Genomic DNA, 16,698 nt, shown 5'->3' with positions numbered 1-16,698 from the left:
AGATGCTAAGTAGTTTTATGTTTTTACTGTGCTATGCTAGGTGCTTTATATGCATTATCCCATTTATTCCCCCAAACAACAAAAGAGCTTCTGTTACTGCTCATATTTTACAGAGGGAGAAACTGAGCACAAAGTGTAAAATAAGGTCACAATAGCCAGGAAAAAGTAGACTAGGATATTTAAATCCAGATTTCTGTGATTTTAAAGCTCAAACACAACATATTAACTCATTCTTTTGTGCTTAACTTTCAAGTCAGATTGTTAATGAAAATAATTGAAGTTAGATTGTTAATGAAAGTAATGTGTCTGATAGGTAGAACTCTTAACTTTACTGCCTGTACCAGCAAATTTTCATGTGACTCTAACCCACATAAAGAATGTTCCATTTTCTTATTTTACTCTTGTAGGAACTGAAAGATGTGGGCCATCGTGATCAGATGGCCGCAGCTAGAGGAATCCTGCAGAAAAATGTTCCGATCCTCTATACTGCATCCCAGGCATGTCTACAACATCCGGATGTCGCAGCCTATAAGGCCAACCGGGATTTGATATACAAGCAGCTTCAACAGGCAGTCACAGGCATCTCCAATGCAGCCCAGTCTACCGCATCAGATGATACCTCCCAGCATCAGGGTGGAGGAGGAGGAGAATTGGCATATGCTCTCAATAACTTTGATGTAAGTTACACTTGAGAGGAAACTTCAGACTCTCACCAGTCTGCAAAAGATGACACTTAGATTTGTGATATAAGTAGAAGAATCATCAGTCTACTTAATCATAACTTGGTTTAAAGCATTTATCTTTTTTCTTAGCTTGGATTGAATTTCGGGATTCTTTTTTGCAACAAGTATTTCCTATGAGGTCATTCTTCTTCTTTTTTTCTTCCCTTTTTTTTTGGTTCTGAGAAGTAAACCCAAGGGCTACTTCTCCAGCTTCCCCTCCCCCCACTTAAAATTTTTTTTAGTTGTTGATGGACCTTTATTTTATTCATTTATTTATATGCGGTTCTGAGAATCCAACCCAGTGCCTCACAAATGCTAGGCAAGTGCTCTGCCAATGAGCTACAACCCCAGACCTCCAGTCCTTTTTATTTTGAGATAAGGTCTCACTAAGTTGCTGAGGGCCTCCCTTACTTATTGAGGAAAGCCTCAAACTTGTGATCCTCCTGCCTCAGCCTCCTCAGTCATTAGGATTAAGGATGTGTTACACTGCTCCTGGCTATGAGATCATTCTTTTTTATTTTTTAATTTTCTTTTCAGACGTTGATGGACTTTTATTTTATTCATTTATTTATATGTGGTGCTGAGAATTGAATGCAGTGCCTCACACATGCTAGGCAAGCACTCTATCAATGAGCCCCAATCCCAAGATCATTCTTTATTGAGGATATGAATCTAGTTCATTTTATCCAAGATTTTGACCTTCTGGAAGTTTCATGAAGCTATTGGAAATAGAGCAGCAATGTGTGCAGAGGTTTTGTCCCCTAAGAGATCATGGTCTAGTAGGGTATACAGATATATCATAGTGACTGCTGCCATCTTAATCTTATTTGTCTGCCTAGATTTACTTCTCAGTAACTTTAATTTGAATCATGAACATAAAATTTAATCAAGTGGAAGCAGATTTTGAAATTAGCATAATTCCACATGTTGTGTGTATATGACGTTAACTTCTTTGGTGGGTTTTGTTTTTAATTCCTACCCACACTGCTTCATGGCTTCCAGTAGATGGCAGCAGATTAAGATTTCTTTTTTTTAAAGGGTATTTTGTTTTGTTTTAAACCCAATTGTTGGGGTAATTTTTCTTTTTTTAAAATTAAAAAAAGGAATTTTAGAATAGAAATATTCAGGATATAGAATCAATACAAGGGGAGTGTATTTTGTTTTTAACATTTTTTTCTTTGCCTTAATGTTTTCTTTGTCTGATCCTTTAGGCTTTGTCTTATCCTTTAGGCTTGGGTAACTGATCCTTGCTGGTGTGCGTGGCTGATTTAGGATGGCCTTTTCATGAAGCATGAAGGCAGTGTTAAGCCTAAAGACCATGGTATTAGAATTGAAATTTTACCCTGGACCCTTAAACATGAAATAAAATACCCATTTATAAGGAACTCTTAGGCTGCACCTATAACTTACTGGAATTGTTGTTTTCTCCTCTTCCAGTTTGACAGTATTAGATATTTATCTCTTTCAAGTTAGTAGGGGTCACATTTTACCCTAAGTTATTAAGTAATATCTATAATATAATAGCAGAAACCACTTAATTTCTTAGAATCACTGTTTCTTCATTTGTAAATGAGGGTTTGTCCTAAATGATCTGAGGCCCATTGTGGCTTCATGATTGTATTACAATTCTATGATCATCCATTCTTCATTTCTATTGGCCAGAAAGTATTTTGTATTCAGTTTTTAATCAGAGAAATCCTGTAATACAAATTTTAAAGAAAAATGGTTAAGTAAAATGTGTGGATTAATAATAAATTTAAAGTATTACATGTTCAATTTTAAAACTGAGGTTTCTTTGGAAGGAAAGGAAAAAATATTTACTCATTTGAAAAGATCAAGCTTTTTGTAGGAAAAAAATTGGCATTTAAATTGAAATTAATATGAACATAATCCCTATAGTAGAAAAAAATTGGTATTGAAGTTGAAATTAATAAGGACATAATCCTTATAAAGAAAAATTAAACCCAAAGTAATTTGCACAGATGGTTACCATTGTGAGTGTAAATTGTATCAAGTGGGGACATAGATGGTCGAACTTGCACCTGTAGCTTACTTGTATTTAGACCACACTCACTGGCAAAACTGTGTTTAAGTGGAGTCAGGAGGGAAGGGGAGATGACAACAATTTGTTTTTAGTGGAGCAATTATACCTCTTGCTATCTTAGTGCATACTTGTGGTCTTTGAGGAGGAAAGTTTCTAATTTAGACACAATAGGATATATTTGAGACCAAATTGTTTATAAATCTTGATTAGGTGTATAAGGAGAGAAGTAGATGGAAATTAATTTTAATAAATGCATTTCTTTCTGAAATTTTGGTGACAGAAGTAAATTTTGTTTTTATTTTTAAATATTTTTGTGTAGAACAATTTTGCTACTCATGTAGCAGTTTTATACTTTGAATGTAAGAAAGATAAATTATTTTCCTTATAATTCTTATTTGATAATATGAATTACTAATACAGACTGACCTATAGCTGTTTAGAAAAAGTAGTGTGGACATGATACAGTTGTATTTGCATTTGTGGTATACCTTACCCAGACTGCTTGGCTGGATAGTGCCTTTTTTGAAAAGTGATTTATTATAGACCAACTTATAGGATGGCCCTTTAGCTACCAAGAAGAATAATTTTCTATTAGGTATTAGAATTAAATCTTGATATTCCTAAACACTTTCCCTTGCCTTGAATGATAAAGGGAACAGAGATGAGCATTCATATTCAATAATACTTTCTTGACAGAAACAAATCATAGTGGACCCCTTGAGCTTCAGTGAAGAGCGCTTTAGGCCTTCCTTGGAGGAGCGCCTGGAAAGCATCATTAGTGGAGCTGCCCTGATGGCTGACTCGTCCTGCACACGTGATGACCGTCGTGAGCGGATCGTGGCAGAGTGCAATGCTGTCCGCCAGGCCCTGCAGGACCTGCTCTCAGAGTACATGGGCAATGTGAGTGTCAGAACCTTTCTTTAAAGTAAGATAGTTGTGTCTCAGGAATTTTCTATAACATGGTGAATATGAGATGTATTAACTATTAATTTCAAATATTCATTTTTTGGGGGTGGGTCAGATTTTTCAAGGAGTGGCTAAATAATTTTCTAAGTCACCCTTTCCTCCCCATAGTTTTATATGGAAAAATTTATACTTAAAGGATATATAGGTACTCACTATATGATTTCTTTATCTAGATTCACCAATTAATGTGTAGGTACATTTGCTATGTGTATAAAAACAAATACACCCTTGTTTTCTCTGAAACATTTGGAAGTAACTTTCATACATTGATTTCCCACCTCCACCCATTTCAGCATGCATTTTCTAAGGACAATGACTTTCTATACCACTAAAATTTCCTTATTGTAACTCGATGGTCAGATAAGTTTGGGCAAGAGGAAATGGTGAAAATCCATTTCTTAAATGTTTGTGGTTTATGAAACTTTTTTCATGAACCATATAGAATTCTATAAGCATGCATAATTTTAAAAATAGAGCCATATGAGGCAGACTGGGTAATGTTTTTGAATTTTTAAGATTTGTAATTAAAAACAGTGCTGTGAAATTTGACACCTGATTTTTTTTTTTTTTTTGCCATAGAATATATTGTACTTGTTGGTTTTTCTCTGTTATCCTGTCTTTCCTTTTCCTTCCCACATATTTTTGTCTTCCAGTACAGTTATTTAATGTTAACTTAAGGCACTGTAGTTTAGATCAAGTACCCAATAATTTGCTGATATAAGGAAGGAATAAGTTAAATAAAAATTATGTAAAATTATTCAAAAACATTTTTTGGTACTGGGAATTTACCCCAGGGGTACTTTACTATTGAGCCACATCCCCAGCTCTTTTTATTTTTCATTTTGAGAAAGGGTCTCACTAAATTGCTGAGGGCCTTGCCGAATTGCAGAAGCTGGCCTCAAGCTTGTGATCCTCCTGTCTCAGCCTTTTGAGTTGCTGGGATTACAGTGTGTGCCACATCTGGTTATAAAAAGTTATTTTTTTTAATTTTTTTTTTTTAAAGAGAGAGTGAGAGAGGAGAGAGAGAGAGAATTTTAATATTTATTTTTTAAATTATTGGCGGATACAACATCTTTGTTTTGTATGTGGTGCTGAGGATCGAACCCGGGCCGCACGCATGCCAGGCGAGCGCGCTACTGCTTGAGCCACATCCCCAGCCCATAAAAAGTTATTTTAAAGAGAAAATGGAAAATGCAAGTTAGCTGTCATCACTACAGGTTTTGTTTTGCCTATTTATAACTCTTTGAAGAAAGACCTTGATCCTTTTTTCATTTGTTCATTTGGTATACTTCTTGTTTGAATGGGTAATGTTGAGTCATGATGGAATTCCTAGGGTGAAGATGAATGCCTTCCTGTGTTTATTCTGTTTCTACTGTACTGTGAAATTAGTGAAGCGTATTGAATCATTTTAAATCATTGCTATATAGATTTAGAGATTTAGTAGATAAAAGGGAGAAAGTGATTGATAAGTCATTGGAAAATTTAAAAATCCATATTAATGCTTGAAAATTAGAAAATATGAAAAAATGATGGGTTGAAGAATGGCTTACAGTCGATGGAGTCATAAATGGGAGAGCAAGGACTCATAGTATATATATATATGAATCAGTAATCTGTTGTTCTGTGTAATGCTGGAAGTGGTGCAGAAGTGCTCAATACAGTTATGATTAGGAAACTGCTTTAAAAAACAGCCTTTGGTGAGGAAGAGGATGTGATAAATCTGCAGAGCTTCCTAACCTGTCTATAAGACTAGTACTGGGGTTGCTCAGGCTCTCTGGCCATTTACTCCATTCATGAGTAACTTTCTGGCTTTTCCCTAGAATGTCATACAAATCCCTGTAGTACTTTGTCTTCATACTATAAATGTAGGAAAAATTGTGGAATACTAATTTATACTGAAAACATGGAGTCTCTGATATGGCACTCTTTTTTTATAAATAAAGATGGACACAATATCTTTGTTTTATTTTTTATATGGTGCTGAGATCGAACCCAGTACCTCACAAGTACGAGGCAAGCACTCTACCGCTGAGCTATAACCCCAGCCCCTAATATAGTACTCTTAAGCAAAAAAAAAATTGAACCTTGCTTGATGGTTGTGTCTTATTGAAATATAAGTACTGTGGAGGATGTCTTGAAAGAAATTTTCTTGAGATTCAGAAATGTATTTTAGAAGTTGATTTCCAGTTATGTTTCTCCTAATGGTAAGAATCTTTAGTTTCCTTTTTATTTATTTATGTAAAATGAAGAAACTTCAGTCTTCCAAGAAGCAATGGAGTGAGGATAAAAGGGGAAGGCAATGATATTCACTCAGAAGAGAGTTTAGAGTGGTAAAAGGGTCTGAAGAAACAGAAGCAACTGAGGATAGATTTTTTGCTTATTTGTGAAGCATTTAGAAACAGACTCTCTAGTGACAATCAGAACATAACTGGCCATCTCTGCCTGTCAGTTCAGTTCACATACTCAATGTGAAACACATGCAAAGCAGTGTACTTAGTAAAAGCATGCTTAATGAGCTCATGCTGACTTGTTCTTATGGGGATCTATGTAGACCAAGTGATAAAGTCTAGAAAGGCTGACCTATTTGCACTGTTTCCTTCTTTGGATTCTCTCATTAATATCATTTTTATAGACATATTCTTGTCATAATCTCTTGAGTTTTTGTTTTTCCTTCTGTTGTATCAGTTACCAAGTTCCACTAGTTTTTCTTATGAGGCAGTGATGTACATTAGAATTCCAGGGGAACCTTAAAAATCCTGATGTCTGGGGGCTGGGGATAAAGCTCAGTTGGTAGAGTGGTTGCCTTGCATGCCTAAGGCCCTGGGTTCAATCCCCAATGCCAACAACAACAAAAAATCCTGATGTCTAGGTTATACCCCAGACCAATGAATTCAGAATCTCTGGATCAGGGTCCAGATATAACAGCATTTCAAAAGCTTTCAGGTGACTCCATTTTGTAACTGAGGTAGAGAAGCTGCTCTGTTTATTCTTTTGTTTATTTCTATCCATTACCATTGCCTTACTTGAAGATTTCCTCACTTTCTGTTTCCCTCCCTCATTTGGCCTGCTTAGGCTAAGCCAAGCTCATGTCTTCAGTAGGACATTGTTCATTGTATTCTTGAGATTGCCTTTCTTCCTGTTTAATTCTAATCTGCTCTTCCTCGAATTCCCACATTTCCTCCCATCTCTTGTCATTTCAAATTGAACCATCCTACATTATTTCTTTGGTGCTTGAAGTTTTGTACCTAATTATGTACTTCCTTGAACTTTCTCTTAATTATATTTCCTTTTCCCATATTATTTCTGCAAAAAGGTTTTAAGCTATTGGAAGACTGAAATCTAAAATTATACTTTCATGGTTAGTATAATTCTAGAAGAGGTACTCAGTAAAAGCATGCTTAATGAACTCATGCTGATTTGGGAAAATGAATAAAATGAACAATTTTGGATATTCACAGTGCTCAGGATACCATATTGGAAGAAAAAGCTAAAGATCTTGCCCTTATGGGCTTTGCATTCTAGGAGGGTGGCAAGGATCTCAATTTCCATAATCTTTTATTATACAGATGGTATTTTTAGAAAAAAAATTAAACTAAATAATCTGAAATAGCAATTAGTGAATGAGATATCTTAGATCAGGTTGGAGTAAAATTTTAATTCCTCAAGTGAAGATCAGATTTCTTTTCAAAGGCTCCAAAGGGTCAGGAGACCAGAGCATTAATGTTTCTGTTGGCATTATGGTTTGAAGAGTTGAAGGGTAGTTAGGTAGTTTTGACTCCATAGCTAACTGTGTAGGCCCTAAGTGATATTAACGTAAAGTTAATACATTTCACTTTAGTTAATGCATTTAACTGTGGTCTAAACTTAACATAATAGAAATTCCACCCTTTAGTGGGTGAATTCTTGTAGTTTTATAAATGATTATCTAGTTTCCTTGAAATGAAATTTGGTTATTGTGGTCAAGTTTAATTTGCTTCTGGTCTATCAGCCTAAAGTAGGTTTGAGATTTCTAGAGAAGGAGTTTTGGATGTATGTCATAGTCTTAAAAGGCTTAAAAGTGAAACAGATTGAAATTAAAATGAAATGTAATTAAATTTGAAAATAGTTGTTACCGTTTTATTCCATATAGAAGCCTAAAATATTTATTAAACCAGGGTTTATAGTTTACTGTCATGTTAAGGAGTTAAAATTTCTTTTCTTTGGATATGTAGCTGATTAGTAGTTGCCCAGTTGTGTGTTGAAATGTTCTCTGGAGTTATTTCAATGCCTGTGAAAAACCTTCTGAAGGGTCTTACACTTTATAAAGCTGAATTCTTTATCTAATAGTTGTCCTTGTGCTAAAGGGGATGTTGACCTTGCTATGTTCCTTTCTCCCTTTTTAGGGTATGTTTTTCTAATAGTGGAACTTATTGAACCAAGTTTGTTCCTGTTATTATACCCTTCAATTCCTGACTCCTCTCAAAACAAATGCTTCCTCCACTGATCTGAAAATGCTTAACACAATGTCTGAAACATAAAGGACCTTTGATCTTTGAAATGAATTCTGTTTGGTTTTGACATCATCAGTCTTGCTACCAGTTTTGGTAGTGTGACTGGCTGGAGAGATAGGACTTATAATTGGTGAGAACAAGCACACTCGGTAGACTTGAATAGCTCTAGCTCTGTGCTATTTAGTATGTTAACCATTAGTCCAATTTGGCTATTGAGCACTTGAAATCTGTTGAGTCCAGGTTGAGATGTGCTGTGAGTATAAACTATACACTAGATTTCAAAGACTTAGTATCCAAGAGAATGTAAATATCTCATTGATAATATTAAGATATGTTGGATTAAATAAAAGCTTAATCTTCCTATATTTTTATTATGGTTAATAAAAAGTTAAAATTGTTTACATGGCTTATTTTCTGGCTTACATTATATTTTTGTTGGCTAGTTCTAAGTATTGAGTAACCAACCAGCTAAGGTGAGTAGATAAGTTTAGCATCAACTTCTTCATTGAATGTCCAGAGTGGTATGGGAATCCTTTCATAGTAGCCATTATAGCTTGTATTTCTTTATTCTTAAAATTGTACTATAGGCAGACCAACATTAATACCATTTAAGATGAGGATGGTAAGGATAATGTTGCTTAAGGATACATTTTCTCTTTGTTCTTTCCCCAAAACATTAGTGGTTGTAGGATCTCAAAAGAAGAATGCAATATTGACATTTAAAAAATTGGACTGAACAATATTTGAGGCATTTGATTATGAGAATATATCTGGTACGAAATTTTAATTTGATTTGGTAATAATTTGATATGGAATGTATGAATAACGTGCAGATAATGTTCACTTCCAAAGATCTTTTGAAAAGATATATTGTTATCTTAGTGAAGGGAAGCACTCAATTTAGATGCTAATCCCTTCTCAGTTTTGCAAATGCTTTCCTGGAATCACTTTAGCATAGCCAGAGCTTCCCAGTCTTTGAAGGACTCTCTGAGGAGCTTGTTACTTCATTATTGTGTGTCTACCTTTTTTTTTTTTTCTTCAAAATTAGAATATTTTTTCCAATTGTAAAAGTTTTGTATTCATTATATAATCCCACTCATCTTTGTGTATAGCATTTCAGACTTAATTTTAGATGTGTGTATGTACACTTACACCTGATCTTTTCTAACCTTTCCTTCATTTTTACTACATTGTTAGTAAGGATTATCAGTACTATTATACTGCTTACCATCCATAAATAACCCCATTGAGTTGTTACTTACTTAAAAATACAGATATATCCAGATGTGATTTGAGCTCAGATCTGTCTAACTTAAAAAATCTGAGCTTTTAATAATTTTACCCTTGTGCATCTTTCCAAGTCAACAAATAGGATTTCACATTTTTCCTTAATGGCTGCTGAGTTTTCCCTGAACTTAAATACTCTGTATTAAATAAGTTTTATCCATGTCTGGTACAGCTGCTTGAAGTGAGCAGAGCAAACAAATAAACAAAACAAAAACCCTTTTAAGAAAGACCTCCTATGCTAGATTATCTGGTGATACTTGAGTGTCATAGATGTTTAAGGTGAAGCTACAGGGATTGAATTTTGTTGTACATCCATACTATGATTTTGTTTGAATTGTTTCCTGCAGTACTTTTGGCTCAACTTATTTTTGGTGTTTTTTGTTTGTTTTGGGTGGGTGGTAGGGATTGAACCTGTGGCTTTGTACATGTTAAGCATGTGCTGTACCAATGAGCTATATCCTAGGCCTTCTCACCTGTATTGGTAGTCCATAGTTCCATAGCTGTGCTTAAAGATGATTTTATTAGTTTGTAAATGTAATCTTTTCTGTGGGCTGCCTAGCATATTTAGGAAACTTTAGATACAAATAAATGGTGTATTGAATGCAAAGTTTGAGCATGTGTAGGACTTGATTCTTTTGACAGATCTGTGTTTATTTTACTTCTGTTTTTATTGTGTGTGTTTAAGGTATATACAGTGATACTTTCATATATAGTGAATGATTATTCCACCAAGCCATTTAATATATTTATTATCTCACCGTGAGATCACACACACACACACACACACACACACACACACACACACACTAACAGTCCCTAAAATCTACTCTCATAACAGATCTCTTATATGCAATATTATTCTCATCCTGTAGATTAGATCTTCCAATTCATTCATCCTATATAACTACAACTTTGTGTTTTTACATAAATTCTTCCCACCTTTTTACTCCGTTTTATTTTCATGTGTGTGTCGTTTATTAGATTCCACATGAGAGAAATCTGTGCCTGTCTTATTTTGCTTAGATTTCTCCAGGTTCATCTGTGTTCTTTATAGCAGCATTTATTCAATTAAGAAACCCCATTTTTTCAAGAATTAAATGTATTATTTTCTTATGGTGCAAGATGAGGAGTTTGAAAGACTTTCTTACTCTGAGGAAGATGTTTTAAACCAGTTATATTTTGTGTTGCTTTTCTAAGAGGTTTGAGGTACTTTCTGTTTATGCTACTCTGGCATTATGAATCACAATATTTAATAGGCATGTTCTTAATTTTTTATACACAGAAAGATGCATGCTTATATATTAGTTGAAATGGTGCTATCTTAATGGAGCAATATAGAGTGGTCTTTTGATGGTGCAAACATGGAAGCTTGCCCAGTGTTAGGCTGCAGATGAATAGGGTTTTAGCCATCTTCTGATTACTGTTAGACTGTCCTTGATATCACTTTGTTCTTTAGCTGACAGGAAGAGTTGGAAAGATTTTATATTTAAAAAGTGTTTCTGGATTAAAAGGTAATCACCCCTAAATACATTAGAATATTAGTAATGGTCTCTAGGTGGTAAGATGATTGGCAGTATAATTTTTAAAAAATCTTTTCCCCACATTCAAAAAAGTGTTTTGTATGGATAATGTAACAAAGTTTTAAAATAAACTTAGACCTTTAGGTTTTTGTGTCTTTATTTTTAGGTTTTATTTATAACCACATACTGAATTCATGTTCAGAGAATTACAGGTTGAGTATCTCTTATCTGAAATGCTTGGGACTAGAAGTGTTTCTGATTTTGGAGTATTTTTTTTCCCCCCCAAATATATATATTTTAGCTGTCGTTGAAAATAATACCTCTATTTGAGGATCGAACCCAGGGCCTTCCATGTGCGAGGCAAGTGTTCTACCGCTGAGCCACAACTCCAGCCCTGATTTTGGAGTTTTGGGATTTTGGAATATTTGCATAACTTTACCACTTGAACATTACTACTATGAAAATCCAAAATCTGAAATGCTCTAAAATTTGAAAATTTTGAAAATTGCAGTTTTTTGGTTTTTTTCAGAGTAGGGACGCTCAACTTGCATTAAACTTTCTTTTTCTTTTTTTGTTTTTTAAGAAAACTTTAAAAAATATTTTCTTATAGTTGTTGATGAACCTTTATTCATTTATTTATATGCGGTGCTGAGAATCAAACCCAGTGCCTCATACATGCTAGGCAGGTACTATACCACTGAGTCACAACCCCAGCCCTCTTTTTTTTTTTTTTTTAAAGAACTTTTTTCTTATTAATATTGATTCTTCTTTTTGAGGCAAAACATAATTTATTCAAGAGTGCAGAACTGTAAAGTTAGAATTTTTGGCTTTCTTCTTCTTCTCCTCTCCCCGCCCCCTCCATCCTCCCTCTTCTTTCTTCTTTTTTCCCCTTGTGGTACTGGGGATTAAACCTAAGGCCTTAGACACGCTAGGCAAGAACTCTAACAATGAGCTGTATCTTCAGCCCAGGAAGTTAGAATTTGGAAGTGACATCAAGAGTTGGCAGATTATAGTTCTTAAGTCAGGTCTGGACTTGTGCCTGTTTTTATAAAAAAAAATATATATATATATATTATTGGAGATAGCCATGTCCATTTTTTTTTTTAATTTATCACCTGTGGCTGCTTTAAGTAATCACAAATGATACTGTATGGTTCTCAAAGTCTAAAATAATTCCTATCTGGTCCTTTGTAGAAGTTTGACAATCCTTAATCTAGTAGTTCATCAACTAATTCTTTTGAAGGTTTTAAAAATACAAATTCATTTCTTTAATGGATAAAAGACTATTGAAGGTATTTATTTCTTCTTGAGTAATTTTGAGAGTTTGTGTCTTTCAAAGAATTGGTCCATTTAGACAAATTTTATAAGTATGGATTTTTTTTTTTGCCTTATTCCTAATGTTTGGGATTTGTGTCTGTATTCTCTATTTCATGCCCAGGGCTTTTAGTTGCATTCACTGGGAAAGATTCAGTAGAATGCGTTTGTTCTACCTTATCCCAAAACCAAAACTAAGCCTGAAACTAGTGAAGTAACTTGGCCATAATAATACTTAATGAATGAACAGTTAGGTATAGAACTCAGGCTTCAGATTCATTGTTCAGAGCTGCTGGTGATGATCTTCAGATGTGATGCCATGGACATGGGCAATAAGTGGTTTGTTTCTTTATGTGGTACTCATTAAACTTTGATCAAGTAAGGTAACCTCCTCAGGGCTGCTCTCTTTAACTGACAATGGGATTATTAATAGGTAACCAACTAACTGACCTTGTTAAAATGTACAGAGAACTACTCAGTGGACAAATATATTAGGAAGGATATGATGGGTGATATTATTTTAAAAATATCAAAATGTCTTGAAACAGAACCAAAAAAGTATAGGGAAGAACTGGGTGAACAGGAAGTTGGTTCCTGCCTCTTGGGATAAGTCCTTTTCAGCTTTCTTTATCTGTTCTATTGCTTGTTCTCTGCCCATCATGAAGAGCCAAAGTGACAATCTTCACTTCCAGTCTACATGGTCTTATAGTTGAGCATCTCATCCCAGCCGTTGTAGAACAACCCATGCCTAATGTATGAGGACCAGCTCTAATGTGCCAGTGAGACAAAAGAAAGAGGCAGACAGATGAAGGACTGTACAAAGTACAATTTACTGGGGACCCTTACCAGTGGAAGTATGGTCCAGGGTGGCAACGATTAGTTGGATCCCTGCAACTTGGGTCAGAAAGAGGAGCATATATATGGATTAGGACAAAAGTGACTTCATTTTAGCTGGAATATTCCTGGTTTATCTTTAAAGCTAATGCAGAGAATTAGGCACATCTCTAGAGCTAGGGTCTGGTTGTAAAGCCCCACATAGCCCTCGAGTTTTGTCTGTTTGTTGGGAAACTATGCAGGAAAAACTTGCTTGAGTTATTCTGAGGCAATCATGGTACTTATGACTCAGTGTGGTACAGTCATGTTAAGCAAACCTATACAACAGCTAATAATAATAAAATTATCTCCTTACCACTTTTGTTGGGTTGTTGTTGGTGGGGATGCCATGTTTGATATTAACCTACAAATATAGAGTGCTATACAAATTGGTATATTTTAGGAAATGTTCTTCCTTGTTCTTTTTGGCCCAAGGTGGCCTTTACTTTTGTTATAGTTGTCATGTAATGATAAATATTATGGTTATTTAAATGTAGCAAAATATGGGGTCTGGGGATGTGGCTCAAGCGGTAGAGCGCTCGCCTGGCATGCGTGCGGCCTGAGTTCGATCCTCAGCACCACATACAAACAAAGATGTTGTGTCCGCTGAAAACTAAAAAATTTTAAAAATAAATAAATAAATAAATGTAGCAGACTAATAGTTATAGAAGGTTACCTATTTATTTGAACTAGAATGCCATATACGACAAATATGTAAAATTAAAAGCTTATTATAACTCTCTCCCATAATTTTTATACTCATTGATCATCAAAAATTTTTATTTTTTAAATAATTAGTTATCTTAGAGGACTTAAGGTGACTATGGTAGTTTAAGATTAAACTGAGTTTGTACATGTATTTTTCTTGCTCTCAACGAGCTATAATGTTGTTTGCTTGCTTGTTTGTTTAGCTCCCTCTACCCTCTACCCACCACCAAGATATAATTATTTTTAGAGATGCCATTCAGGTGCTTTTCCTGACAAGAAATTATTTTAAAAATATCAAAATGGGTGATATTATTTTAAAAATATCAAAATGCCTTGAAACCAAACCAAAACTAAGCCTGAAACTAGTTTCTGAGTACTGAGTTACCAAACTGTCCTTGCCAGGGTGAATTGTAGAGCTCCATCTTCCGGGAAGTTTCTTCCTCTCTGATTTTTCAGGCTTGTTATTGAAAGTTACCACTTTTATATCTTAGTCACAATACAGAATCAGAAGAGCAAAAGTCTGTGGAATGTAATGGCTTCCTTCTCTGAGTGAATGTCTGTTTTCTTTGTTTATTTTGGGCTAAATCTGTGTTCACATCTGATGACTGCTAATTAAGGATTGCTTGCCAATCACTAAATAGCTTATTTATTTTAAAGTAGAATATTGGATATATAGAACCCAAAACATTAAGTACTATTTTTGTTTGGTCCTTCTCTAAAAGTAGCACTAGGGCCTTTTCATAATGGCATGGTTTGGAAACTTATAAGAAAAATAGGTCCCCTTGACTTGCTTTATGCTAAAATGACATCTGGTCAGTAAATTTGTCTCACAAATTATTTTCAGATGTGTTGAAATGATTGGCCTCCTGCTCTGTCTGGTTTACTCTGACTGCAGATATTCTGATTTTTTGGTTTTGTGATTTTTTTTTTTTTTTGCAGTTTATAATAGTCTACCAAGTAGAATGCAGTGTGACATCTGATATCAAAACTTCCTTGCTAATTATCCTTTAAATTTATCACTGGAAAATACTTGTCTTAAATTATTTCTCCCTCCTTTGAGAATTATTGCTTTTGTAATATGAAAGTCATCTTCTCGAAGTGAAAAGATTAATATTTCTGTTTGTCCTTGTTCTTATGATTATACAAATGTTGTGTGTTATTTCCTGGTATAAAATGACCTGAAATAATTTTATAAGAAAAATTATAAATATTATAAATATCATAAATATTTGATCAGTGATATTTAACTGTAATCTTTGAATTATACTTTTATTTAGTGATTTCCATTGTATAGATAAAGGATTCCCCTTACTTGTAAAGTTCTTAGTTGAGGAAATAGATTGAAAATTTTAGGAAGACATTTGTTGGGTTTTTCTTTTTCAAGGTGATTTTATATTTTGTAACATTCAGAAATTTTAAAATTACACAAATTTCAATTTTTAAAATTAAAAATTCGAATCAGCTTTTGAAAAATGGACTTCATTGGCTGGCTTTTATTATTGCAAACTATAGAGGCTAAAGTCATACTGTTTTTTTAGAGAGAGAGAGAGAATTTTCTTAAATTTATTTTTTAGTTTTCGATGGACACAACATCTTCATTTTATTTTTTATGTGGTGCTGAGGATCAAACCCAGCACCCCGCGCATGCTAAGCGAGCGCGCTACTGCTTGAGCCACATCCCCAGCCCCACACTGTTCTTTTCAGGGCTTTTTTTTTTTTTTTTCCCCACAGTCATTGCAAAATTAGTCATTTTCTTAAAACCACTTTAAATCAAGAATTATCATTAATTTTTGGGTTGTGTTAATAAATGCAACACTGTATGGTTTGGGTTTAAGGTTTTGGCCTTAGGAAAAGAGTATCTAACATTCTTTAAGGCCCCATTAAAGGAAATTCTCCTTAACTCCTGTGATTTGACACGATTTGCACATCCAGGTATGAATATACATTTGGGGGGAATGGTCCATATTATAAGGCAATCCCTTATAAAGAAACATGGTGTATTGGATTTATTTAAAAATACTCCAGGAGTGATACATGCCAGTAATTACAGCAACTTGGGAAGCTAAAACAGGAAGAAGCCATCCTTGGCCATTTAGTGAGGCCTTGTATCAAAATAAAAAATGAAAAGGGTTGGGGATGTACCTCAGTGGTAGAACACCCCTAGGTTTAATCACGAGTACCAACAACAATAACTCTAGCAAAAATGAAAACAAAATAAACTAAAGGAAGAGGGCAATGAAACAAGAAAGCAGAAAGTGGATGGCTATTGAAGTTCGATGATGGTTATATGAGGCATTTCATTGACTTTTCTCAATCTTTTTGGGTATGTTTGGAAAGTCCCATAATAAAAGATAAGTAAGGGATATCTCTTATCATCATATTAGATGTTTAAGGGCATAGTGTTTGCTATATTAACACCCTTCAAGGGCATTTGTGTGTTTTGCAACTGCTGGCAGACATTATTTTATCTCACCTATTCCTCTGTTTACTCCTCAGTTCGTGGGCTAGCTAGTGCCTGTAATGTCTCTTAGGCCAGTTAGATTCTCTTGGGAATTTGTATGGGTAAATAATAGAAAAATAAAATCTTAAGATTGGCAGCTTTCTCCTAGGGTGGATTTAGACTTTGATACATTTCCTCAGGCTGAAGAAAATAATCTGTAAAAGTAGAAGAAAACTATTCCATTTAGCCTCTAGACAGCGACACATTAAGGATTAATGACAGCCAAAAGGAAATGTCAGACACTAAGCTAGTCTATTCTCTTTTGGCAGCTGAG

At 34.5% G+C, this 16,698-nt stretch overlaps 1 protein-coding gene across 1 annotated transcript in view; it reads left to right on the top strand.

The window, feature by feature from the left end:
• Ctnna1 (catenin alpha 1) overlaps positions 1–16,698 on the top strand; it is a 170,428-nt gene that overhangs the window by 61,489 nt on the left and 92,241 nt on the right. The window contains exons 6-7 of the mRNA XM_076856886.2: positions 408–677; positions 3,463–3,666. Of these exons, the coding sequence (XP_076713001.1) occupies positions 408–677; positions 3,463–3,666 (474 nt within the window). The remainder of the gene's footprint in view (positions 1–407; positions 678–3,462; positions 3,667–16,698) is intronic.

Source organism: Callospermophilus lateralis, chromosome 5 (assembly GCF_048772815.1).
Source record: "Callospermophilus lateralis isolate mCalLat2 chromosome 5, mCalLat2.hap1, whole genome shotgun sequence".
In the NCBI taxonomy this organism is placed as follows: Eukaryota; Metazoa; Chordata; class Mammalia; order Rodentia; family Sciuridae; genus Callospermophilus; species Callospermophilus lateralis.
The sequence above is the reverse complement of the archived record's forward strand: the minus strand, read 5'-3'. Positions and strand labels throughout refer to the sequence as shown.